General features: G+C 43.6%; 1 protein-coding gene across 2 annotated transcripts in view; it reads left to right on the plus strand.

Moving 5' to 3' along the window:
* LOC124619411 (DNA polymerase lambda-like) overlaps positions 1 to 18,652 on the plus strand; it is a 178,196-nt gene that overhangs the window by 142,615 nt on the left and 16,929 nt on the right. The window contains exon 7 of one of the 2 annotated variants that reach the window (XM_047145770.1): positions 6,811 to 6,972. The exons of the other annotated variant lie outside the window; for it this stretch is intronic. Coding sequence (XP_047001726.1) covers positions 6,811 to 6,972 — 162 coding nt within the window. The remainder of the gene's footprint in view (positions 1 to 6,810; positions 6,973 to 18,652) is intronic. 2 annotated transcript variants of the gene reach the window in all.

The following is an 18,652-nucleotide window of genomic DNA, read 5'->3' on the forward strand; positions in this document are numbered from 1 at the left end:
TCGGGCAGGTAGGTTAGAAAATTTAAAAAGGGAAATGGATAGGTTGAAGTTAGATATAGTGGGAATTAGTGAAGTTCGGTGGCAGGAGGAACAAGACTTCTGGTCAGGTGACTACAGGGTTATAAACACAAAATCAAATAGGGGTAATGCAGGAGTAGGTTTAATAATGAATAGGAAAATAGGAATGCGGGTAAGCTACTACAAACAGCTTAGTGAACGCATTATTGTGGCCAAGATAGATACGAAGCCCACACCTACTACAGTAGTACAAGTTTATATGCCAACTAGCTCTGCAGATGACGAAGAAATTGAAGAAATGTATGATGAAATAAAAGAAATTATTCAGATAGTGAAGGGAGACGAAAATTTAATAGTCATGGGTGACTGGAATTCGAGTGTAGGAAAAGGGAGAGAAGGAAACATAGTAGGTGAATATGGATTGGGGGACAGAAATGAAAGAGGAAGCCGCCTGGTAGAATTTTGCACAGAGCACAACATAATCGTAACTAACACTTGGTTTAAGAATCATGAAAGAAGGTTATATACATGGAAGAACCCTGGAGATACTAAAAGGTATCAGATAGATTATATAATGGTAAGACAGAGATTTAGGAACCAGGTAATAAATTGTAAGACATTTCCAGGGGCAGATGTGGACTCTGACCACAATCTATTGGTTATGACCTGTAGATTAAAACTGAAGAAACTGCAAAAAGGTCGGAATTTAAGGAGATGGGACCTGGATAAACTAAAAGAACTAGAGGTTGTACAGAGATTCAGGGAGAGCACAAGGGAGCAATTGACAGGAATGGGGGAAATAAATACAGTAGAAGAAGAATGGGTAGCTTTGAGGGATGAAGTAGTGAAGGCAGCAGAGGAACAAGTAGGTAAAAAGACGAGGGCTAGTAGAAATACTTGGGTAACAGAAGAAATATTGAATTTAATTGATGAAAGGAGAAAATATGAAAATGCAGTAAATGAAGCAGGCAAAAAGGAATACAAACGTCTCAAAAATGAGATCGACAGGAAGTGCAAAATGGCTAAGCAGGGGTGGCTAGAGGACAAATGTAACGATGTAGAGGCCTATCTCACTAGGGGTAAGATAGATACCGCCTACAGGAAAATTAAAGAGACCTTTGGAGATAAGAGAACCACTTGTATGAATATCAAGAGCTCAGATGGAAACCCAGTTCTAAGCAAAGAAGGGAAAGCAGAAAGGTGGAAGGAGTATATAGAGGGTCTATACAAGGGCGATGTACTTGAGGACAATATTATGGAAATGGAAGAGGATGTAGATGAAGATGAAATGGGAGATATGATACTGCGTGAAGAGTTTGACAGAGCACTGAAAGACCTGAGTCGAAACAAGGCCCCCGGAGTAGACAATATTCCATTGGAACTACTGACGGCAGTGGGAGAGCCAGTCCTGACAAAACTCTACCATCTGGTGAGCAAGATGTATGAAACAGGCGAAATACCTTCAGACTTCAAGAAGAATATAATAATTCCAATCCCAAAGAAAGCAGGTGTTGACAGATGTGAAAATTACCAAACTATCAGCTTAATAAGTCACAGCTGCAAAATACTAACACGAATTCTTTACAGACGAATGGAAAAACTAGTAGAAGCCAACCTCGGGGAAGATCAGTTTGGATTCCGTAGAAACACTGGAACACGTGAGGCAATACTGACCTTACGACTTATCTTAGAAGAAAGATTAAGGAAAGGCAAACCTACGTTTCTAGCATTTGTAGACTTAGAGAAAGCTTTTGACAATGTTGACTGGAATACTCTCTTTCAAATTCTGAAGGTGGCAGGGGTAAAATACAGGGAGCGAAAGGCTATTTACAATTTGTACAGAAACCAGATGGCAGTTATAAGAGTCGAGGGACATGAAAGGGAAGCAGTGGTTGGGAAAGGAGTGAGACAGGGTTGTAGCCTCTCCCCGATGTTGTTCAATCTGTATATTGAGCAAGCAGTAAAGGAAACAAAAGAAAAATTCGGAGTAGGTATTAAAATTCATGGAGAAGAAATAAAAACTTTGAGGTTCGCCGATGACATTGTAATTCTGTCAGAGACAGCAAAGGACTTGGAAGAACAGTTGAATGGAATGGACAGTGTCTTGAAAGGAGGATATAAGATGAACATCAACAAAAGCAAAACAAGGATAATGGAATGTAGTCTAATTAAGTCGGGTGATGCTGAGGGAATTAGATTAGGAAATGAGGCGCTTAAAGTAGTAAAGGAGTTTTGCTATTTGGGGAGCAAAATAACTGATGATGGTCGAAGTAGAGAGGATATAAAATGTAGGCTGGCAATGGCAAGGAAAGCGTTTCTGAAGAAGAGGAATTTGTTAACATCCAGTATTGATTTAAGTGTCAAGAAGTCATTTCTGAAAGTATTCGTGTGGAGTGTAGCCATGTATGGAAGTGAAACATGGACGATAAATAGTTTGGACAAGAAGAGAATAGAAGCTTTCGAAATGTGGTGCTACAGAAGAATGCTGAAGATTAGATGGGTAGATCACATAACTAATGAGGAAGTATTGAATAGGATTGGGGAGAAGAGAAGTTTGTGGCACAACTTGACCAGAAGAAGGGATCGGTTGGTAGGACATGTTCTGAGGCATCAAGGGATCACCAATTTAGTATTGGAGGGCAGCGTGGAGGGTAAAAATCGTAGAGGGAGACCAAGAGATGAATACACTAAGCAGATTCAGAAGGATGTAGGTTGCAGTAGGTACTGGGAGATGAAAAAGCTTGCACAGGATAGAGTAGCATGGAGAGCTGCATCAAACCAGTCTCAGGACTGAAGACCACAACAACAACATTGTTCCTGAAGTCTGAGGGTATTCACCTGTCATATATGTTGCACACTAAGTGGATTACTTTACCGTAGCTGGCTCTTCTAAGAATCCCAATAATTCTGGGGGAATGTTGTGTTTCTTCAGTTTCTCCTGGTGTATTTCTTGCTGGAACAGTCCACAGGTGTACTGCTGGTCCATAGCGTCCAGTAGGCACAATATTTCAGTGGTCAGACATGTCACCATCGTCAGCACACCTGACAATGGCAACATGTCTGATCACCGAAATATTGTGCCCGTTGGACACTATAGACCAGCAGTACACCCGTGGACTGTTCGAGCTGAGGGAATGTTGTCCACTTCCAGGGCCCTGTTTCCACTTACAATGCTCTTTCATATTATTCTTGAAGTATAGGCAATGTAGGAAAAGATGGATTGCTACTTACCGTAAAGAAGACACGTCAGGTTGCAGGCAGGTACAATTGAAAGACAATTACATAAAGCTTTTTTGGCCACAGCTGTCTTCACTAAAAGACACACACACACACACACACACACACACACACACACACACACACACAAACAAACAAACAAACAAGCACACCTCAAGGATACACAACTACCAACTTCAGCATCTAGGGCCGTAATGTGACTAACACACTCGCACACAAGCAGACCTCATACACACATGAGCACCGCACCAACTTCAGCATCTACACTCAGAATGCAACTGTCAGATAGGATGCAAACAGCAATCTGAAGGGGGCAGGGAAGGGGAAGGGGTAGTAGTGTACGAGATACTTCCCACTCCTCCTAAAATGGTGTTCCGCCGCCCCTCTCAACCCCCACAACACCCTAGTCCATCCCTAAGCCACTCCCAATCCCAATCCCTTTGCAAAGGGATCATATCGCTGAGGAATAATCAGGTGCAGAAACCTGCCCAATCCACCCACCCAGCACTTCCTATTACAGTCCTCTCACAAGTTTATCCCACCCCATCAGGACCAGGCCACCTGTGAAGACAGTCATGTCATTTAGCAGCTCTGCTGCAATAATTGCACGGCATTTTATATTTGTATGACTACCAACCAGCTGTCCACCAGGATGAATGGCCATCACCAAACTTTAGCCAAGAACAAAGTAGACCACCCTGTGGCACGGCATCAAACGCAACATAACACATTTCATTTCAATGGCTGCTTCACTATCTGACCCATCTGGATCCATTTATCTATCACCAGCTTTTCTGGACTGCATAGATGGGAGTTACCCCTAAACACATTCTCCACTCCCATAATTATCCTGGCCTCAACCTACAGTAACATACTGTCCCCACACCCCCCATCCAACAGTTTCCACTCCCTCTGTCCTGTAATTCCTCCCCATTCTCATTTACCACACTATTTATTTGCAGGCCTCTGCCAATGCATCTGCCTGTCTTTTCCCACTCCTCTCCCTTTCTGCTTCTTTTTTCCCCACCCCTTTTCCCCATAATCTCCCAGTGCTGTGCGTATGGGCAGGCTAGTCCGTGTACACTCCACCAGACACTGTTCATCTCTCTCCCAGCTCGTACGCTACTATCCCTTCCCCTTCCCTGTCCCCTTCAGATTGCTGCTTGCATCCCATTTGATAGTTGCATTCGGGCCCTGGTGGATGTTGAAGTTGGTGTGCATGAGGTGTGCTTGCTTTTGTGTGTGCGTGTGTGTGTGTGCGTGTGTGTGTGTGTGTGTGTGTGTGTGTGTGTGTGTGTGTGTTTTACTGATGGAAGCTGTGGCCAAAAGCTGTCTGTAAGTGTCTTTTAATTGTGCCTGTCTGCAACCTGATGTGTCTTCTTTTGGCCATTACATACTCCTTATATTTTTCTTACACCTTCCAGCTTTCCCTTCTTCACCCAGTTCTGTCTTGCCATCTGAGTTCTTGATATTCACACAGCTGCTTCACTTGTCTCGAAGGGATAGGGCCTACTCTTATTTTTCTGTAGCTAGTATCTATCTTTACCCTAGTTGTGCATGCTGCTACTGCCATGCATAGTCCTCTAGCCATCCCTTGCCAGCCACTTTGCACTTTCTGTCAGTCTCATTTTTTACATGTCCTTTTTTTACCATTTGCCTCCTTCATCTGCTACATTTTTATATCTTTTCCTTTTCTCATTTAAATTTAATATATCTTAAGTAATCCAGGGATTTCTATTAGGGTTTGCCTTTTTGCCTATGTGATCCTCTGCTCAAAGGTTCCCATTCGTCTTCTGTTGTTTTCATTTCCCCAGTTCTCTCAATAACAGCTCGTTCCTTCAGTTTTTCCCGGTATCATCTCTGTAATTCCCTACCTTTTTCGCAATTGTTTCAGTCTGAAGGTCACAACCAGTAAAATATGGTCAGAGTCCATATGTCTTCCAGTTTAAAATCTGGTTTTGAAATCTCTGTCTTACCATTATATAATCAGTCTGAAACATTCCGGTGTACTCACATCTCTTCCACATACACAATCTTCTTTTATTTCTCTAAAACCAAGTCTTGGTGCTGATTAAATTAAGCTCTGTGCAAAATTCTACCAGACAGTTTTTTCAGTCCATATTCCTCTGCTATTTTTCCATCTCTTCCTTTTCCTACTATCAAATACCAGATCCCCATTACAATTAAATTTTTCTTTCTCTTAACTATCTGAATATTTTTTATCTCATCACAGATTCTTTCAGTCCCTTCATCATCTGTAGAGAAAGACGACATATAACTTTTACTACTGTCGCGAATGTTGGTTTCATTTCTATTTTGGCAGTTATAATGCATTCACTGTGCTGTTTATAGTAGGTTATCTGCATTTCTGTTTTCTTATTCATTATTATACCTGCTCATGCATTACCTATATCTGATTTTGTGCAGATAACCCTGAACTGATTTCACCAGAAGTCCCGTTCATCCTTCCACTGCACTTCACTAATTCTTTCCATATCTAATTTCATCCTATCCATTACCCTTTTTAAATTCTCTAACCTTCCTACCCAATTAAGGGATTTAATATTCAATTCTCTCACCTGTAGAATGCCAGTCTCATTTATCCTCATGTCATTATTCTCGTTTGTAGCCACCGGCTGGAGATTTGAATCGATGACTACTTTACATCTGGAATATTTTGTCCAAGAGGATGGGATCATCATTAAGCCATACAGTAGAGTTGCATGTCCTTGGGAAATACGACGACTGCAGTTTACCCTTACTTTCAGCTTTTGGCAGTATCAGCATAGCAAGGTCATTTTTGCTTATTTTACAAGGCCAGTTAGGTCAGTCATCCAGACTGTTGCCCCTAAAACTATTCAAATGACTGCTGCTCATCTTCAGGAAACATTTGCTAGTCTCACTACCATTGAAACATGAAAGCCATTCCACCTCAGTGATGTCGACAGTTCGTTGGGGGGTCATTGTCAGTATATTAACAAAAATTACTGAATGTGGTCTTTACATTCAACTGTTGAGAAAATTGTGCCTTATGGTGAGTTGTGTTGACTGTCTCATTTATGTGCTGTTTCTGCAACACAATGGCCAGTAAATTGATGGTACTGTGTTACTCCTCGTGTAGTTAATGTAATAAACAAGTCACTAAACATCACAGAAAAATAACTGACACACTATCAGCCTTGGTTATAACTCTGAAATTTCCCTGATTTTTACTATTCAGCATAAGCAATTAATAAGCTTGAGCTAATTCATATAACTACTGTGCTCTTTAGTATGGCAGATACTGGCTGGAGACAATCAGGATAGAAGCACACAGTTCCACTTGCTTGTTTCTGATTGGTTCTGTTTTATGGCTGGAGCTCCAAAACAGTGCGTTAACAAGGAGTTGTGACTATTGGCAGATTTTGATTGGTTAAATGTCCCCCTGCCCTGCTCTGACCTTAGTGTAAAGCCTTTTCTCTACACTCTCAGTATGTATGTTACTTATTTATAGCTGCACTGAATTATCATAAATTATTGGTAAATGGTCATAAAAATTTACCTTTTTTGTTTCAGCACCGTCGTCTTGACATATTTGTTGCCCCAAAGTCTGAAACTGCAACAGCTTTGATGCACTACACAGGTTCTGCATTATTCAATCGTGCAATTAGGCTTCTGGCTGTGGAAAAGGGAATGTACCTTTCTGAACATTGCTTGATGAGTGATGTTGTGAGAGAGGTAATTTTTAACCAGTTTCTCCTTTTATTCTCTCTCTCTTACATGCTCACTATCCATTTGACTAATCCATTCATTGTATATTTGATTTTGTGATTTTATTTTTTCATTATTATTCTCCCTCATCCTCTCATTACAGTAAATAATAGGTTTTTCTTTGAGCAAAACTTTTTAAGTAAATGCATTAACTATCACAATGGACAAGTGTGCATATTGACACAGAATTATCAGGAATGGCCCTCAGTGTGAGAATTGCAAACATTATTTTCATAACAAGTGTGGTAATACGGCCTATGAGAGGAATGATGCTTGTCATTTCTGGAGATCTTGTAACTGTGAGCTGGTTTGATTGTGGAGCAAAAAGAATTGGCAGTTTTGCTTGCTGCTGTCTGCAGTAGTAATGTTAGTACTAGGCCATAAGACTGGATTACGGTCAAGCGTTTCAGATCAGTGAAAAGATGGAAGAAACATTCCAATTCTGAGTGAAATAGCTTCAATGCTTTGGAGACTGAGCAATATAACATTCAGACATCTCAAGAATTTCTGAAGTATACTGACAGTGCAGGACATAAGGAACAAGCCAAGTGTAGAAAGAAAAGTGTAAAGAATAGCGAGAAAGTCTTATTGCTGGGTAATAGTCATGGGGGAGAAGTGTCAGAATAAAGTGATTACCAGGCAACTAGTATTTTTGAGCCAAATGCAGGGCTTGGTGATATCTCCTGTGATTTAGGTTATTTGAGGAAGGATCTTGGTGAAGATAATCATGTAATAATAGCAAGGGCCATAACCTTAATTATACGATTTGGGTGACATCTGGTCCATTTCTGAGAATGCTTCTCACACTAGTGTGAACAGCTCACTCTTTGAGCGGTATGGTATCCTCTGGACGTTGCATTCAGTGGAAAGTGTTAATACAGAGCTTCGGAAATCAATAAGGGGAGAAAGACATTCACTCTCTTGGCAAATGCCTTTCTGAAATTGATGTCTGAAATATTCCTCTGTGATACAGACAAGGGGGAGATTGAGTCAATAATTAAATCACTGAAGACTAAGGACTCTCATAGATATGATGGAGTGCCTAGCAGAATATTAATGTACTGCGCTGCACATGTTTGTCCTGTATTTAGCCATATTTGTAATTTTTCCTTTAGGAATGATCAGTTTCCTGAACGATTAAAGTACTCAGTAGTAAAGTTGCTTTATAAAAACTGAGAAAGGGATAATACAGACAATTTTAGACCTATTTCTATGTCATCAGTGCTTGCTAAAGTTATATCACATGATTTTCTATCAGATGTGCGGTTCAGCTTTAGATGTCATTGAACAACTGAAAATGCTATATTCTCTTTTCTCTGTGAGGTACAAAAGGTTTCAAATGCTAGGAATATTTTTTGATTTAACTAAGGTGTTCGATTGTGTTGATCACAAAATATTGCTCCAGAAGCTGGACCATTACGGAATACGTGCAGTAGCCCACAATTGGTTCACCTCTTACTTTAGCAACAGACAGCAAAAGGTCATTATTCTAAGTGTTGAGAATGGCCATGATGTGGGGTCTGAATGGAATCACTCCTGTTCCTTATTTATATAAACGATATGCTCTTTAGTATTAAGGGTAACTCTGAAATATTTCTGTTTCCTGATGAAACTAGCTTGGCTGTAAAGAATGTTGTGTGCAACATTGGCTTAGTTTCAAATAGTGTGGATCATGACATAAATTAAAGCTAATCACAGTAAGACACAGTTTTTACAGTTTCTGTCACACAATTCAACAAAAACTGACATTTTAATTTCACAGAATGGGCATATGATTAGTGAAACTGAACAGTTCAAATTTTTACGTATTCAGATAGATAGTAAACTGTTGTGAAAAGCCCACGTTCAGGATCTTGTTCAAAGATTTAATGCTGCCATTTTTACTGTTCAAACGGTATCTGAAGTGAGTGAGTGATTGTTTGACACGAAAATTAGTCTACTTTGCTTGTTTTCATTCGCTTAGTTGTATGGTATTATATTCTGGGGTAACTCTTCCCATTGTAAAAGGATATTTTTGGCTTAGAAACGGGTGGTTCGGGCAATAGGTGGTGTAAGTTTACGAGCCTCTTGTTGACCCCTGTTCACGAGTCTGAATATTTTGACATTGGCCTATCAATAGATATATTCCTTACTGTCATTTCTTGTTAACAATATTAGCTTATTCCCAAGAATAAGCAACTTTCACTCAGTTAATACTTGCCAGAAATCAAACCTGCATTTGGATCAGACATCCTTAAAAAGGTGTACAGTATACTGCTGCATCCTTTTTCAATAAGCTACTACTAGAATTCAAAAATTTTATCAGTATTCCACGCACTTTCAAGTTGCAACTGAAGGGTTTCCTCATGAGTCACTCCTTCTATTCTGTCAAGGAGTTCCATGAAAAATTAAGCTGATTCTTGCTGCATTATTGATTGCGTTTACTTGAACTTATGGGTTGACTTTTTTCGGGTTCATAAACATTTTATTTTTATCTGTTATTACTTTTATGTTGTAATTTCATGTACTGATATGTTCCATGACCTTGGAGGTTTCCTCCTCAGTTTGGTCCTATGGAACTTGATGTGTAAATAACACAAATAAAAAAAGGCATGGATATGATTGATGTGTCGCTCCACCCTCTGTTGCATCGTACATGGCATGGTTCACGTCTGAGTGCTCCTGGTAAGAGGCTATTTGCACAATCAATTGTGAGGAGCATCTAGTTCTAACAGGTCAGTGTCAGTTGCATCCAGTGGTTTTTTAGTGTGTTCTCTAGCCTTTTTTAGGCTAAACTCATCTGAAAGATAGAGCTGCAGAGTAGATATACCCACAGTTGAAACAGCTACTAGCTCAACAAAATACTGCAGCTTGGACAAAACCAAGAATATTAAAGAAAATACATTTAGTGCCTTCCATCAAAACATCAGAAGCCTAAAATAAAAAGAACTGATTAACTTCTCACATCCATCCAGAAAAATGAAAGGATAGATGAAATTTCAGCCAACTTGTTGTGTGTATGAGAGTGTCACATTGAAATCACTGAAACTGAACAGATTCATTTTGATGGAGACAGGCTAATTTCATACTGATGTAGAACCAATAAGAAGAAGGGGGCGGGGGACGCTATATACATACCAGTACCAAAAATGTAGTCCAGACCCTTCAGGTCTTTTCATTGCATTGACTTAGAAGCTCAAATTTTTTACACTGCCAAGGGACCGTAGACTGTAGTACCTAACATAAATTTCAACTTGATGCTTCTAACCATTCCTGATTAAAAGGGATCTTGACAGACAGACAGACAGACAACAAGATCCTAAAAACATTCTGTTTTTACTGCGTGAGATACGGAAACTTAAAAATCATTGCTTGTACATTCTTTAATGTTGATTTTTCTCTTAGACAGTACTGGATGAGGGCACCTAGAGTTGTTGATGTCCAGATTTGGTTCAATTGCTACAGTCAAATTCCCTACATGGAGTGAAAGGACATTCTGCATAGCTGTTGACAGTTTGGTTTCAGATTCGACAACCTATTCAATTCAATTCAATTCAATTTTTATTATCACATAACATGCCTTATACAATCAAAGATTGTGACATAGGTGACTTGTCAGTTTTTACACTATATGTAACAATACTAAAAATAGACAATAAACTAATAATATACATGGTGTAACATCTTCAAAGAGGTATTTTAATTACAATTATAATGCATTGCTACCATTCATGAAATCTTCTACACTATAGTAACATTTATCTTTCAGATATTTTTCCAGGTCTCTTTTGGTGCCTTTTATATTTGGGTCATCCATATCTTTCCATATTTTATTTACAAATTTCATGCCCATATAGTATGGGGTTTTTTCATATGATTTTAAACGGTGGGTAGGTAACATGTAGCTCGTTCTATGTCTTGTATCATATTGATGCAAGAAGAAGTTGCCCTCAAAAAGTTGTGGGTTTCTTTTCGTGAAAGTGAGAGTTTCATAGATGTATATGCTTGGAATGCTCATTAGATCCAGTTTTACAAATAAAGGTTTGCAGTGTTGCTTTGGTTTTGCTCCCACCATTGCTCGGATGATTCTTTTTTGTAGTCTAAAAGCTCTAAGTAAATTTGTTTTTTCAGACCCCCAGAAAATTATACTATACCTAATGACTGAAACAAAATATGCATTATATACAGTTTTTCTTACAGCTAAATCAGTAATACAGGGCGTTTCAAAAAGAAAGAGCAGATTTCAAACATTTATTTCTCAAAAACTACAAATGATAGAAACACAATTCAAACGTTTCTTGTCAGAGAAAGGTTCAAAGTTTTTCAATGGTCCGCGCAGAAGTTCCATGCAAATCCGCAGTGGCGCTGGCGTTTGTTTGTAGGAAAATGGCGACGACACCACAGGAACGATCATTTTGTGTGCTGCAATTTGCAAAGTTAGAGTCCATTGTTGGTGTGCAACGTGCATTCCGCCGTCAATTCAACAAACAGCCGCCTCGTCATAAGCAAATTTATGAGTGGCATCACAGATTCGTAGAAGATGGTTGCATCTGCAAGCGAAAAAGCACGGGTCGTCCACGCACATCGGATGAAAATGTCGAGCGTGTCCGTGCAGCTTACGAAAGGAGCCCTAGAAAATCCACGGCACGGGCAAGTCACGAACTAAACATGTCTAAAACAACGGTATGGCGCGTTCTGAGTAACCGTCTGCACATGAAGCCGTACAAACTGCAGTTATTGCAAGCATTGCGTCCTGACGACCACAACAAAAGGTTCGAATTTTCAACTGCAATTCTACAGGACATGGAAGAGGACAATTTTGCCGAACGATTAATTTTTTCAGATGAATCAACGTTTCACATTTCTGGTAAAGTTAATCGGCATAACGTACGAATTTGGGCGAGTGAAACTCCGAGGGACGTTATTCAACATGAAAGAGACTCACCAAAGGTTAACGTCTTTTGTGCAATTTCGGTAAACAAAGTTTATGGACCTTTCTTTTTCATGGAGAAAACTATCACAGGAACCATTTACCTGGACATGTTAGAAAACTGGCTATTTCCTCAACTTCAGGAAGATTCAAATCACTTCATCTTCATGCAAGATGGCGCCCCACCACACTTCTCTGAACCTGTACGACGGTACCTAAATAACACCATTCCAGGACGGTGGATTGGAAGAGCAGGAGCACAAGATCAATGTCATCGTCTGTGGCCTCCCAGGTCACCAGACCTTACTCCCTGCGGTTTTTATTTGTGGGGGTACATAAAGGACTGTGTTTATGTCCCACCTATGCCCGCTACTCTTCAAGAGGTACGACATCGAATTGTTGCGGCCGTGAATTCGGTAACTAAAGACCAGTTGCGTCGTGTGTGGCAAGAAATGAGATACCGGTTTGATATTTGTCGTGTAACAAATGGTGCTCATATTGAGGTACAGTTTTGATATTTGTTGTGTAACATTTGGTACTCATATTGAGTGAAGGACCGTTGGAATTGTGTTTCTATCATTTGTAGTTTTTGAGAAATAAATGTTTGAAATCTGCTCTTTCTTTTTGAAACGCCCTGTACTATACAAGATATTCATAATATATACAAGGCTATTTAGTCGACCCAGTATGTTGTCCACATGGCAACTCCATAACAGGTTTTTATTGACTAACACGCCAAGGAATTTGACACAGTCTGCAGTCTCTAATTTTTTGTCCATATACCTTATTTCACTTATAGACTGTGCAGATTTACTGATGACATCTTGATATCTTGATATTGACCTACAGTGATTTAGCTGTAAAACCAATGTCAGTGGTGTATGTTGCCATAATGTTCAGATGTTAACAATAAAAAGAGTATCAATTGGGATAGATTGGAACTCACCACATAAAGAAGGTATTGTTTGTGGTGTTTATGTTGCTGGAAACACTGTGAGGTGGAGGTCAACATCAAGGAAGATGCCATATTGGGTTGAGGTGGCCCAGATGAAGCAAATGTGTTGAAGTTATGAAGAAATGTGGATAGGATGTCCCCATCCTCAGTACAGATCATGAAGATGTCAATATCAAGATGTCATCAGTAAATCTGAACCATATGAGATGTTAGGGATTCTGGATTTCATTAGATGTGCCATGAATAGGATAGTGACACATGGGTTCCCCTGGCCACACCATGGATTGGTTTGTAAGTGGAGCCTTCAAAGGAGAAGTAATTTTGGGTAAATATATAGTTGATCACGGTGACCAGGAAGGTGGTTGTTCTAAAATCATACAACCAATTAGAAGAATGAAGGTAAACCAATAAATGTAAGAAATGGAGTTAAGTCACATGCCCTCCAAGTTTATAAATAATGTTTTGAATGGATTTTTGAGTCCTTGATAGTGGACCAGAAAACACACAAGCATGTACCTCTGACAGTTAACAGACTACCTGCAGGAAATGTATTTGTAGTAACACGATTCACGTTTCCGTCGCACTTCACCTAGTGTAGACCGGGAACTGTCTGCTAGACCTGCCCGATGTGAACTGACTGGGCCTGGCTGTGCTGCCGGAGTTGTTGTTGTTATGCCAGCAGAGGTCGCGTCCGAATTCTCGCGTGCCCTCTGGTGGACGGGACTCTACTTGCAGCAATTACCGTCCATGACGCGCCGTGCCAATGTGCGCCTCCCGCGATTTTTCTGGTGGCTACACCACTCCTCCTCCTTCGGGGGAAAGTGGAGCGTCGGGCCGGAGCGATGACCTCCACATCCATTGGATGGCCGGAGGCGAGGGGATCTGCCAACCCTCGAGCCGGAACCGTCGAATACGGCTGGAAGTGACCCACACGAAGAGGCCCCCGTCGTCCCACAACCAGAGCCCAGGACAGAACGGGCGACAAGCTGTTGAATGCCGGATCCTGTTCCACCTCGGGAGGGTCAAGACCCAGTGGCGGGGACGAAGGGGAAGGGACGACCCCAGGTGAACCAGCCTCCTGAGAAACCGGGCCTGCTAGGGGGGCCAGCTCTCGCTGTGGCATCTCGAACGATGGTGATGCCGGTGCTGGGGCTACTGGAGGCTGCCAAGGCTGAGAACCATTGCAGTGCGGCAGAGTCACAGCGGGGAGAGGAGGTAATGTCCCCTGTGAAACCAACACAGGTGCCGGCAATGGGGAAGCCGGTGTCCGAGAGGTCGGAGGGTGGGTGCCCGAACGTGGACGTAGCTGATTTTGGTGACGACGTACCACCCGGTCCCCCGCCTGCAAGGTATAGAGCCGGCAGCCATGTCGGCGCAGGACCACCGCCGGTATCCAACGTGGATTGCGACCAAACCCATGGGCCCAGACTGATGTACCCAGTGGAAAGCCAGGCACTCCGTTTTGTGAAGACTGGCGAGGACCAGGCCGGAGGAGGTGCAGCAGAGTCCGAGGTTGACGCCCGTGGAGAAGCTCTGCGGGGCTGCGTTCTCCCATTGGTGTGGTCCGGTATGCCGTAAAGAAAAACGTCAATGCTTCCTCCGCAGGAAATTCGTGCACATACTTTTTCATCTGCGTCTTAAATGTGCGCACCATGTGCTCGGCTTCCCCATTCGATTGTGGATGGAAGGGGGGAGAGCAAACGTGCCGAATACCGAAGCGCCTACAAAAATCCTGGAAGGTCTGCGAAATAAACTGCGGTCCTTTGTCCGAGACCAGGGTGATTGGCAGACCTTCCACAGAAAAGATTTTTGCTAGTGCCTGGATTGCAACTTCTGAAGTGGTTGAGGAGCAGCGAACCACATATGGGAATCGGGAATAAGCATCAATGACAATGAGCGAAAAGCCATTGAGAAACGGGCCCGCAAAATCGATGTGAACACGTTTCCATGCTTGGGTTGCCGGCGGCCATAAAGAGAATGCTGCCCTGGGAGATGCTTGTTGGCTCGCACACTGGGAACAGGCGGCCACCAAGTGCTCAATTTCTCTGTCAATACTGGGCCAGTACACATGTCCGCGAGCCAAGGTTTTAGTACGGGAAACACCCCAGTGCCCCTCATGTAATAACGTGAGGACCTCCCTTCATAAACCCGCAGGAACAACCACGCGAGGAGCTGTATCATCAGTAGCCAGAAGGAGAACTCCTTCCAAGACCGAGAGGTGGTCTCGTAGAAGAAAATAATTACGAAGAGGGTCTGAGGCCCGGCCCGGTGGGCGGGAAGACCACCCCTGCTGAATGAGGCGAACTACTTGCCGGAGAACCGGGTCAGCCGCCGTTTCCCTGGCGACTCGAGAACTAGTGATCGGGAAGCCATCAACCGCTTGGCGGGACGCCACATCCAAATGAAAACACATAATCTCCTCTCGATCGAACGTAGGATCCGGGCCCACCGGAAGACGGGAAAGAGCGTCGGTGTTGGCATGCTGTCCTGTAGGGCGAAAATGAATGTCATAATGGTACTTAGAGAGGAACAAGGCCCAGCGCTGTAGTCTGTGGGCCGCCCTATCCGGAATCTGAGAGGCGGGGCCAAATAACGATATTAACGGCTTATGGTCAGTGATTAACTGAAACTTCGTGCCGTACAAGAAAGGGTGAAACTTGGTAACAGTGTAAACAATGGCCAAAGCCTCCTTTTCCACCTGGGAGTAATGGGCCTGCACGGGACTAAGCATTTAAGACGCAAACGCCAGTGGTTGCTCGGAACCATCTGCGTTGCGATGGGCCAGGACCGCCCCCACCCCATACTGCGAAGTGTTTGTAGCCAGGACCAACGGCTTATGGGGATCAAAAGTAGCCAAACAAGGGGCTGACGTGAGGAGGCCCTTCACTGAGGTGAACGCTCGCTCGCATGCAGGCAACCAATCAAAAGGAACACCTTTGTGCAGAAGGCAGTACAGGGGGTGGGCTGTAGTGGAAGCCCTGGGAATGAACCGGTGGTAATAGGCTATCTTGCCTAAAAAAGCTTGTAACTCTTTCAGCGAAGCGGGCCGAGGAAGGTTGACGATACCTTGGACCAAACTTCCTAGTGGCTGGATGCCGTGCCGAGATATCGTGTAGCCCACATACTTAATGGACGGTTGGAAGAAGGTTTGACTTATGCAGGTTGCAACGCAAGCCCACAGACCTGAATTTGAGATAGAGGATGCGAAGGTTCTGCAAGTGTTCCTTCGTGCTGCGGCCTGTGACAATTATGTCATCCAGGTAATTAATACAATGAGGGATTGTAGACATGACATGCTCAAGATAACACTGGAATATCGCCAGGGCACTGGATATTCCAAAGGCCAACCACTGGTATTGGTAAAGGCCAAACGGAGTGTTGACGACCGCCAGCCGTTTGGAGTCCTCATCAAGTGGTATCTGATGATAAGCCTCCGACAGATCGATTTTCGAAAAATATTGGCCTCCCGCCACAGCGGAGAACAATTCATCAGCACGAGGCAAAGGATAGGTGTCCACCACCAATTGTGAATTAATGGTGGCCTTGAAATCGCCACAAAGACATAATTTTCCCGAGGGCTTCCTTACAATAACAAGGGGTGAAGCCCACTCACTGGAAGAAATGGGAAAAACGACCCCTAGGGCTGTCAGCCGGTCGAGCTCTTCCTTTACTTGAGGGCGGAGAGCCAAGGGGATCTGCCTCGTGAGTAGAAAACGCGGGCGAGCCGACGCCTTCAGCGTTAAGTGAGCTTCAAAATCTGAAACACGCCCCAGGCCCTCCTCAAAAATATCTGGAAAGTCTGAGATCAAAGATTCCAATGATTGATAGGGAACGTCTTCGGAGACCAGCTGTATGGTGTCAGTGATAGAAAAACCGAAAGCTTGAAAGGCATCCAGGCCAAAAAGGTTAGCGGAGCTCGCATCACTGACAACAATAAAAGTAATAGGCCGAGTGACTGATTTGTAAGTCACGTCGGTAGTGAATTGACCCAACAGGGGAATGAACTGTTTACCATAACTGCGTAGACGCCAGTAAACTGGCGCCAACGGGGGCGATCCAAGGTCGGAATAAGTTTGTGCATTCAACAACGAAACTGCTGCGCCTGTATCTACTTGCAGTTGTAACTGGCACGACTGAACCGACACCTCAGTAAAGAGTATGCGTGCCGATGCGTCAGGGGCCTGGCCCGATGAAACTTCCTGAATGTCGACGTCCATGTCCGCTGTACCTGCTTCCTTCGATTCTTTTGAGGCTGAGCGGCAAACTTTAGCAATGTGACCTTTTTTATTACATTTGCGACAAACGGCCCAACGCTGGGGGCACTCTGACCGATCATGATGTATATAGCACGACGCACAGGATGGCAACAGGGGCCGGCGGCCGGAATTATGTTTACGCGCCATGCGGGAGCAGCCGTAACGGCCGGACTGTACCGCTCGCACGTCGTCCACCCCGGACACAGTGGACGCGGCCGCGCCGCCCTGAACCTCCGCGACGTCGCACCACGCTTCCAGCTGTTGACCTGCTGCGTGAGAGACTTCATACGATTGAGCAATGGCCAGGACTTCCTCGAGGGAAGGGTCTTCCAACTGCAGGGCCCGTAGCCAGACCTCCCTATCAGGGGCCGAACGAACAATGACGTCGCGTACTGTAATGTGGGCATACGACTCTCGCGACTGCTCCGTGACAAAATGACACTTGCGACTAAGACCGTACAGGGTAGCTGCCCACGCCCGATAAGACTGATGGGGCTGTTTCTTGCATTGATAGAACTCGACCCTAGCCGCCACAACATGCGTGCGGCGGCGATAATATGAAGACAGCAAGGAACACAATGCGTCAAAAGACAAGGACGAGGGTTCCTGCAATGGCGCTAGCTGCCACAAAATGTGATACAGCGAGGGAGATATCCAAGACAAGAAGAGAGCACGACATACCTCCGCATCGGCAACATGAAACGCCTGGAAATGCTGCCGAAGGCGATGTTCATATGCGTCCCAATCCTCCGCCGTCTCGTCATACGGGGGAAAGGGAGGAGGGAACTGCGCCAGAGCAGACGGCGTGGAGAGCAACGCCGGAAGCACTTGTTTCATGGCGGCCATGAGCTCCGTCTGCTGCGCAACCTGCACCAAATCCTCCATGCCGTGGAGAAGCTGTGAAACCAGAACAACGACGCAACCCGCGAAAGAACAACCCTACTCGTCGCCAAATTGTGTAGTAACACGATTCACGTTTCTGTCGCACTTCACCTAGTGTAGACCGGGAACTGTCTGCTAGACCTGCCCGATGTGAACTGACTGGGCCCGGCTGTGCTGCCGGAGTTGTTGTTGTTGTTGTTGTTGTTGTTGTGCCGGCAGAGGTCGCGTCCGAATTCTCGCGTGCCCTCTGGTGGACGGGACTCTACTTGCAGCAACTACCGTCCGTAACGCGCCGTGCCAATGTGCGCCTCCCGCGATCTTTCTGGTGGCTACAGCAGTATTAAACTTCATAAAGCAGCTAAAATCAGTTTTAATAAAGTTATGCAGACTTAGCTGGAGAATCCTATTTTGTGAACGCCAGCTTTGTATTATTTTCCACAGAAAATTTTCTACTAATGAGGATTGAAGGATGTAATGCAATGGCTACTGACATTTTGTTTTAAGACCTAACAATCTGCAGTGATTCAACTTTAAAAGCAATAGTCAGTGGTTTGTCTGACCATGGCAGGAAAATGTTGGCAGTAAAATTTACTGGCTGGTTAGGTACAGATCATAGAAGAGAAGTATTGTATCACATAAAAGTGA

This window comes from Schistocerca americana, chromosome 6 (assembly GCF_021461395.2).
Source record: "Schistocerca americana isolate TAMUIC-IGC-003095 chromosome 6, iqSchAmer2.1, whole genome shotgun sequence".
NCBI lineage: Eukaryota > Metazoa > Arthropoda > Insecta > Orthoptera > Acrididae > Schistocerca > Schistocerca americana.